General features: G+C 47.1%; 1 protein-coding gene across 1 annotated transcript; it reads left to right on the top strand.

Annotated features, from left to right (window-relative positions):
• Positions 1 to 2,131: 2,131 nt before the first annotated feature.
• Positions 2,132 to 5,417, top strand: lingo3b (leucine rich repeat and Ig domain containing 3b). The gene is made up of 3 exons (XM_071899605.2): positions 2,132 to 2,686; positions 2,864 to 3,607; positions 3,750 to 5,417. Exons 1-3 carry the CDS (start codon positions 2,132 to 2,134, stop codon positions 4,317 to 4,319), a joined length of 1,869 nt encoding a protein of 622 aa, XP_071755706.1. The 3' UTR covers positions 4,320 to 5,417.
• The last annotated feature ends 3,330 nt before the right edge of the window (positions 5,418 to 8,747 follow it).

Here is an 8,747-nt window from a genome sequence, read left to right as displayed (position 1 = left end):
CACACACACAGATATACACTCACAATGTAAACACTTAAAGAGCCTAAACACTGGGTGGAGTGAAAGGAGCAAGAAGAGGAAATATCATCATGTCACTGCCACACAAATGATTTTGAAGATGGGAGGATGCGGATGCTAATTTTACTTGATTTCATAATATAAATAGCTCGTTATTTCAGAACATCTGTATACTGATGTTTGTTTTCCGGATCGCTCTGTTCCTCTCTCGGGCGCTATTCCACGGGGACAGCGAGGTTTGCTGCGCTCTTGTTGTGGTCATGGTGAGTTGTTGCTGGTTGACAGTGCGAGGCTGAGTTTTCGCTGAGAACTGGGTCAGTTTGTGCAGCAGTCTGCACAGCAGCCTCCCTATGCCTGCGTTTTGTCTCCCAGCTACAGAGAATCATGCCAGATTTCAACCAGATCCTTCAGATATGGGATCTGTAAACAGAGTGTCTTCCAGGCCTGTCTAAAATTGTGGGCCTTATCCACCCCGAGGCTTAGTAGATGAGACACAATCTCTGGGGGTTTTACTGCGGTTTGTGTATGTGTATGAATGTGTGCGTGCGTGGGTGTGTGTGTGAGAGCAAGTGTGTGCGCATGTGTGTGTGTGTGTGTATACATGGGAAAGAATTTATGTCTGCCATCGTTTAAATTTAGTTTAAATCCTGTTTCATCCTGTTTGATCTCATTGATGCCGGTGCATTGAAACAGTCAGATACGATTATGCTTTCAAGAGGAGGCTCTGTTTTCTAAATCCAACTTGCTAGAAAGAGACGGAGACAAAGTCTGCCGGAGTGAGAACCTGATGATTTTTGGCTCTTCGCTCGGTGACTCGCCCTCTGAACACTGCCCATTAAGCAGAAAACCAACCCATATATTATTAATCTGTTTAGCTCTGCCTCCCTCCACTGCAATCATCAGAGTGCATTTTAACATGATACCCCTTGGTGATGATGATGATATATTCTCTCTCATTTCCCCTCCATCTGAAGAACAAACAACCGAGCAAAGAGTCAGAGTTTACAGCTGGGGGTTTCTGCTGAGCGGGTTTTCTGTCTGAAAACCAAAACTTTCCTCCTTCCACACTTTCTAAAAGTTTAGAAGTTTTCCTCATACATATCAAAGTGTTCTGGCCACTTCTACGGTATGTGTTCTGGTAACTGGGTGGACACATACGTAGTACTGAGCTGGACTGTGTTCCAGATTTTAATGCCAGGTGCTCTTTGACTGTCTCGGAGTTGAAAACACTGTGTGGGCGAGATGACAGGCTGCCTCAAGGAATGTTTAAGCGCGAGTGATTCATCTCATCTTCGTGCAAGGAAGAACAAAATGATTTTTAATTCATACAGAGAGAAATGGCACGTCCTACGCACGCATGCATCAGCACATACATGAACAAACACACAATATGACGCAAATACACATGTGACTCAAACCCCTATTTCTCCTCGCATTTCATAGACGTTGCATGCATGGTTTCCAGGCATAATTGTTTATCTCCTTGCGTTGCATCATGAATTGTGTCAAGACAAGTTCAGTCTGTGTTTATACATGGTAATAATAAATTCATTGTGTTTGTCAAAATGGAGCAGACCATCTCTGTGCTGGGAGGAGAGAGAGAGTCGAAGAGATGCAACATGCATGAATTCAGCTGAAGCAAGAAGCTCCCTCACGTGACTCCCAGTGTCCCAGTTCTCCAACTAAAACCATAGATGAATTAATGAATAGACAAATTATTTTAAATATCTTAAACTGATTCATGTTCCTGTAATGGGATCTAGTCAGTTGTATTTCAATGGCTTGTCAGTAATATGTCTCAAAGTTCCCCGGTTTTCAGTACAGTATGACTTATTCTGTAGAAAGGAAGCATAGATAATTTACAGCAGTATGGATGTAATTTTTATGAGCTCATGAGATGATAGGTGATCTAACAGGCTCCATCTTTCTTTCCCACATCCTCTCTCTGCCCCTACCCTTGAACATCCCATTTTCTTTACTCCTTCACATTTTCTCTCCTTATTTTTTCCTGTCTTTACTTCTGTCCTATTCCTGTCTTCCCTCTATCTGTTTTTGCAGGTGTATGGTGCACTGACCCTGCCTGTGATAGGCTAGGAGTCAGAGGACCAGGGCCATGATTGGCTCGCCTGGCCCTGGTGGCCGTGCCTTAGTGCCATGGCCGAGGGTGTGGCGATGGGTCCTGGCTGCTTTTCTGGTTACCACGATAACCTTGATGCTGCCAGAGAGTAGCCAGGCGTGTCCGCCGCGGTGCGAGTGCTCGGCTCAGCTGCGGTCGGTGTCATGCCAGCGGCGGCGCCTCACCAACATCCCAGAGGGCATTCCCACGGAGACGCGACTCCTGGACCTCAGCAGGAACCGGCTCCGTTGGGTGCAAGCAGGTGACCTGGCACCGTACCCGCGGCTGGAGGAAGTGGACCTCAGCGAGAACCTCATCGCCACATTAGAGCCCAATGCCTTTGCCAACCTCCAGAGTCTTAAGGTGCTGAAGCTGAGGGGGAACCAGCTGAAGCTAGTGCCCATGGGGGCTTTCGCCAAGCTGGGCAATCTGACCAGCCTGGACCTCAGTGAGAACAAGATGGTGATTTTGCTGGACTACACCTTCCAGGACCTGAGGAGCCTGAAACATCTGGAGGTGGGAGACAACGACCTGGTCTATATATCCCACAAGGTAGGCTCTTCAGCATCTTATCTTATGCTTTACTAATGAGATATTGGCAGGAGAAAAATGAATAAATTATTGAAGTTAGAAATAGGGTCTCAGTGGATTATGGCTTCATATCAATATCTTTTGAATATATTGATCCTTAGTTAAGATTTAAAGCCCTCTATGTTCTGCATTTGCCAGGCGTTCTCAGGTCTGCTGGGGCTGGAGGACCTGACTGTAGAGCGCTGCAACCTGACATCCATCTCTGGCCAGACGCTGTCCTACCTCCGCAGCCTGGTCATCCTACGACTACGCCACCTCAGCATCACTGCCCTGGAGGACCAGAACTTCCGCAAGCTCTCCAACCTGCGGGGTCTGGAGATCGACAACTGGCCGTACCTAGAGTACATCTCCCCTCTGAGTTTCCAGGGCCTGGACCTCCACTGGCTCTCCATCACCAACACCAACATCACCTCTGTCCCCTCCGCTTCCTTCAAGAACCTGGTGCACCTCACCCACCTCAACCTGTCCTACAACCCCATCGCCACACTGGAGCCGTGGGCCTTCAAGGACCTGCTGAGGCTGAAGGAGCTCATCATGGTAAGCACGGGGTTGGTAGCAGTGGAGCCCCATGCCCTTGGAGGCCTCCGCCAGATCCGGGTCCTCAACTTCTCCTCCAACGACCTGCAGACTTTGGAAGAGGGCTCCTTCCACTCTGTCAACAGTCTGGAGACGCTCAGAGTGGATGGGAACCCCCTGCTGTGCGACTGCCGTCTGTTGTGGATCCTGCAACGACGCAAGACCCTCAACTTTGACGGCAGAGTGCCGGTGTGTGCGGGGCCGGTGGAGGTGCAGGGGAACAGCCTCAGCACCTTCACCGACTCTGCACTCTTCGATCACTTTACGTGCCAGAAACCTAAGATACGCAACCGTAAGCTACAGCAGGTAATGAAAATGATTAAAACGGTATGGTATTGAGGTCATGCTAATCGCTTCTACAAACAGAGAAAAAGATTTTAATGTGTATAAGTTCTTCTGTATTCTCTGACTTTCCTTCATCTATTAATCCTTCCTCCATCTCCTGCAGGTGGTCGCTCGTGAGGGCCAGCCGGTGAGTTTCTTGTGTCGAGCCGAGGGAGAACCTGCACCTGCGATTGTCTGGATCTCCCCACAGCGCCGACGGATCACAGCTAAGAGTGCGGGGCGCATCACTGTCCTCCCTAGTGGCACCCTGGAGATCCGCTACGCCCAGCTCACCGACAGCGGAACCTACATCTGCATCGCGAGTAACGCCGGGGGCAATGACACCTACTTTGCCACACTCACAGTCCGCGGCCAGCCGCTGGACGCCGCCTCAGCCTTTTTTCTCAACCGCTCGCTCTACAACGGCGAGTTCCTCAACGACACGAATCTGAACAGCACACGTGTTTTCCTCAAGTTCACCTTGGACCTGACCACCATCTTGGTCTCCACGGCAATGGGTTGCATCACCTTCCTGGGGGTGGTTCTCTTCTGTTTCCTGCTGTTGTTCGTGTGGAGCCGGGGACGCGGCCAACGCAAGAACAACTTCACAGTGGAGTACTCTTTCCGGAAATCAGAACCCGCCGCCGGAGGCTCCTCGGGAGGGGCCAGGAAGTTCAATATGAAAATGATATGAAACAACGCAGCCAGGGGTCCCTCGGGGGAGGCATGAGCACGTCCCAAAAACGTGTTTGACACACGCAAACACACACAGCCGCTGACTCGCAAAGGTATATAAAAGGATAAAATAACAGGTTGTCCGTGGCTCTATTCCAATTGGGTGAACACTTCAAAACCGGAGCCATGACTCGATTTGGTTTGATTTGTGGCTGAAAACAAAATGACCCTGATCTTTCTGCCTCTCAGTGGTTTTATTCAGCTTGTGGTAAAAATGTGTTTGAACGATAATGATAAGGAACTACAATATTGGTCATTTTGAAGGAGCTACTATATTGTCATTTTCGCTTGATAAGAATAATAGCAGTTAAGAATTATAGGATATAAGTTTATAAATCGGCATGCTCACTGGGCTGTGGAGTGTGGGTAGTCCTGTCTCTCTCCGTTACAATAATGAGAAAATGAAAAGGATGTCCTATTTCATTCAAATTTCCCTTTACTGTATTCTAAGCAGTCAGGGATTTTAAAAGAAATGTGATACAGAGAGACATGACTACCACCCAGTCACAGCAACTGTAGCTTTGCTTTTCTAAAGCCTGCCTTGCTAAGAATCTTTGCAAAAGCATGTAAAATTGCAGTTGAGACTTAAGTTGTTCACTAATAAGTTCACACCACTGAATAAAAAGAAACAATTTTGTAAGACAGTTTGGATATGTTTTCTATAGTACATCTTCTGGCCACAGCTGAATGGTGAGGTAGGTTCTGTAGGGTCAAAGACTTCATCAAGCTTCAACCAAAAACATTACCATATCAGATTTGTTTTGATCAACAAAACCTTTAAAGCCAATGCCTGGAGAAATATATTTGATTACATAACATCTAATAGGAAGCAATCTATTTGCATGACTCACATGCATGATAAACATTAGAAAAAGAAAAAAACAAATTGGCCTTTTCTTTGTGAGAGTTTGCGACAAGGTAAGCTGTGTGAGTTTGGGACGAGTGCACTGGCCGAGAGCTGCCATGGCGGCCCGTGGCCCAGAGGGTTTGGTTAGGAAGTCAAGCCCACCGGACACAGGCTGCCCCGGTAACCATAGCAACCAACACAGGAGAGAGCAAGAGGACTGGGTTGGTGGCCGGAGGAGGCTTGTTGGGTCGAGGGGGAGGGGCAGGAAGAAAGGTGCCGATGTGACCTCTCCTTCCTCAGCCCTCCATCACAAGCCCCTTTCATGCCCTTTCATCCAGCCGCCTTTGGTGGTGGGACGAGAGGGTCGACCTGCCGGCCGCCACCCTGCCCCCACCCTCCGCTGCGTTGGTGAACACCTGACCTTCACAGGGCTGCCAGGGGGGAGCAGCCTGGAGAGTCGGGACATACTCAGAGGCACATAGAGGATACACAGTAAGAAGTATAGGGCTGTTCACAGAAACATACACACTTATACACACACACACACACACACACTCGTCCATACCAAAAAGATATATGCTCAGTATACTCACACACCCTTATAGAGCACAAATGCAGTAAGCAGTGGTGGAAAACACACATAAAAACACTCACATTCTCACATATGTACAGCACCTTTTCTCAGGAAAAAGTGATATAGCTAGCCTACGGAGCCAGTGTGATCATTCATACAGACTAACACTGTTTACATTATAACATTCCAGCAATACTGTATGTAGAACAATGAAGCCAAATTCATTCTCTAACGACGACTAATGTAAAGTTTTGATCGATGAAATAAAGCCATAGTATTAGTATGTAGTGCTGTTAGTATTTTTATAGCAGTAGTTGCATGATTCACTTGTATAATAATTATTGCCACTGCCATATTACAAGCTGTCATGATGATCACAAGACCATCTGCTGTAGTTGGGCTTGCAGAAAATTGCAGCCCCCCCAACACACACACACACACACAAAGAGGTAAAACCACTAGGTTATTTACAATGTGATTTACAGCAATCAGCATCACGGTTACACATGAATAGGCACATGAATACATTAGACACCACAGCAACCACCAGTGTGACGACGACTCTTCTCCCTCTGTCTCTGAGGCGGTCAGTGTACGAATGTCTCTGCCCCCCTAGCCCAGTGCATCCCCCCCTCACCCCACCCCCTCACCCCCACTGGGTCCTCCTTCGGGAGGGGTCCCTGGCTGGAGACCAAGGATTCAAATGTAAATGAAGTCGTGTTAACCCTACCCACGCCATGTGCATCGTATAGTGGAAAGTACTGTGGTTTAAAAAAAAAAAAAATGTAAACGGCGTTCTGTTGCTACTTGGTTGTCTTCTTTTTTTAATTTCCTCAGTTGATGTTCTCCGTGACCTTTAGCTGTTAACCGTCTAAAAGCTCCTCCTCGTCTATGTGGGGCTGTTCTGTTCTCAACACCTAATCAAGTTCCCGTACACTGTGTGTGTGTGTGTGTGCGTGTGTGTGTGTGTGTGTGTGTGTGTGTGTGTGTGTGTGTGTGTGTGTGCGTGTGTGAGTGAGAATGTGTTCCTGTTTGCATGTGTGTACGTGTCAACTTAAACCAGGCCAAGCAATAGCTTGACCAGGACATGAGCCATAATCCAAAGCACACTTACCACACTGTGCCAAAGACTTGGTTTGGACTAATTTGCATCAGGTAAGAAAGAATCTCAAAGTCTCAAAAACTTTGCAAAAGAATTCTACAAACTCCTCTTCTGCTCCTTGTGAAGAATGATGAAACCAGGGTTTCTATGTGAGGATGAATAGCTGAACAGCTGTTAAAGATTCATGAGGTTTAATGAGAATAGATGAACAAATTGACCTGGTTTTTTACGCCGCCTTCAAAAGCGACGGCGGCCATTTTGGCAATCAGCGCTCACGGTGTTGAGAACGGGACGGCGCCCTCATGGATGTTCCCTCTCCCTGAGCCGATTCCTTTTGTTCTTCCATTCCCCGGTATTTCTCAGTGGAAACTAGGTTTAGAAGACAGTGAGAATGTCTGTAGTGATTGTCGATGGTGTTGTTGTGTAAACATCAATCACAAATGTAAGCGTAGATGAGGGTGTGTTTCATTTTATTATCTTCTTCTCCTTCTCCCCCTCCTTACCCTCCTCCTCCTCCCCCTCCTTCCCTTTCCTGTCTTCTTAACATTTCCGGTCCTTGTTGTCCCTGTTCACAGTATTAGGGTGGAATATGGTTGTGCGGTAGTAGACACGTGTTCTGTGTGGTCGGTGAATCGGTGTTGTTGTGTTTTGATTCGTTGCTCCTCGCGATGCCATCAACCATGGAGCAGTGATTGGAACAACAGAGAAAAAAAAAAGAAAGGGGTGACCCAGGTTCCCTAAAAGCATTGGTTCCCATCCCAAGCCCCGCCCATCCCTGAATACCATTTCTTCTGGGACTTTCCATTCTGCACAGCGCGCTCTGGGATCTTTCTCTGGATGTGAAAACCCACGGACTGTATGTATTTTCCCTGCTGATATCTTGTCACACTTAAACTAACAAATGTAGAAAGGGGGGGGATGGGCGCTGCAATACCGTGACTGAGTCTCACAGTCAAATTTTTAAAACCATCACTTTCACACCTATTGTACACTGAGTCATTTTGAACAAAGAAACAGTCCATTCATTGGGAACTGACATTGCCATGCTGGTCAGGGTTGGAAATAAGCACTTGTATCCATTCAACCCTCACAAGTCCTTGAGAGTTACAGAAGCTCAGTTTGCTTCAGATAAAGAGCTCTTTGAAGTTACTCAGGCAGGATCCATCCTGTCCCCTCCAGCTCATCTCCCACTGGTCGATTATCAAAGATTTTAGCAGTATGTTAAACATTTTAATTGATATAATTGATGGCATTAAAGGGCTGCCAAACAATCCATGAGCAGCTCTCCTCAAAGAAGTGCCAATACACACGGCTTTGAAGCCACGACATCGCCTCCGTGTGGCTGAGAGACTCTAGATGTTTGTAGATATCAATGGAGCCGAGTTTGATTCATCTCATCTTGTGCGAGTCTTGAGAAAGTAGGCTGAGCGATCCCCTGCTCCCTCCTCCAGCTCGTCCTTGCCTGGGGTTGGTGTACCATAGTCTAGACGCCCCATTTACAGCGGCAGCAACCTCACTATTAGGATACCTTCCACTGGGGAACTCTTCAAAGACACAGACCAAAATAAGACAAACCCCAGACACCGATAATCACGGCATCATTACCAGCTATGACTGAATTATTCATATTTCGATGTGTAACATTGTTTCCATTGCATTTCACAGTTAAAGCGGGCGCTGAGGCTTTGCCCTTGATAGTGCTGCTGTTAATCCTCCCCATCTGTTCACTACTGAATACATCAAAGGAATTGCAGTTTTCAGTGCTCTCTTATTTGGGCCAAAGAAAGTAAGATAGGCAAATATTTTAAGCTCACCTTTCAGACTGAGCTTTACTATTGACCTGGCCTCCAGTCATTCTCACTCT

The sequence above is a fragment of the Centroberyx gerrardi genome, chromosome 13 (genome assembly GCF_048128805.1).
Source record: "Centroberyx gerrardi isolate f3 chromosome 13, fCenGer3.hap1.cur.20231027, whole genome shotgun sequence".
Taxonomy (NCBI): domain Eukaryota; kingdom Metazoa; phylum Chordata; class Actinopteri; order Beryciformes; family Berycidae; genus Centroberyx; species Centroberyx gerrardi.
Note: the sequence above shows the minus strand (reverse complement) of the source record. Positions and strands in the feature narration are given on the sequence as shown.

Coding starts and splice junctions, on each gene's coding strand:
- lingo3b (XM_071899605.2), top strand. CDS start 2,132: ATGATTGGCTCGCCTGGCCCTGGTGGCCGTGCCTTAGTGCCATGGCCG. Junction 2,687..2,863: donor TGGTCTATATATCCCACAAG/GTAGGCTCTTCA, acceptor TGCATTTGCCAG/GCGTTCTCAGGTCTGCTGGG. Junction 3,608..3,749: donor GCAACCGTAAGCTACAGCAG/GTAATGAAAATG, acceptor CATCTCCTGCAG/GTGGTCGCTCGTGAGGGCCA.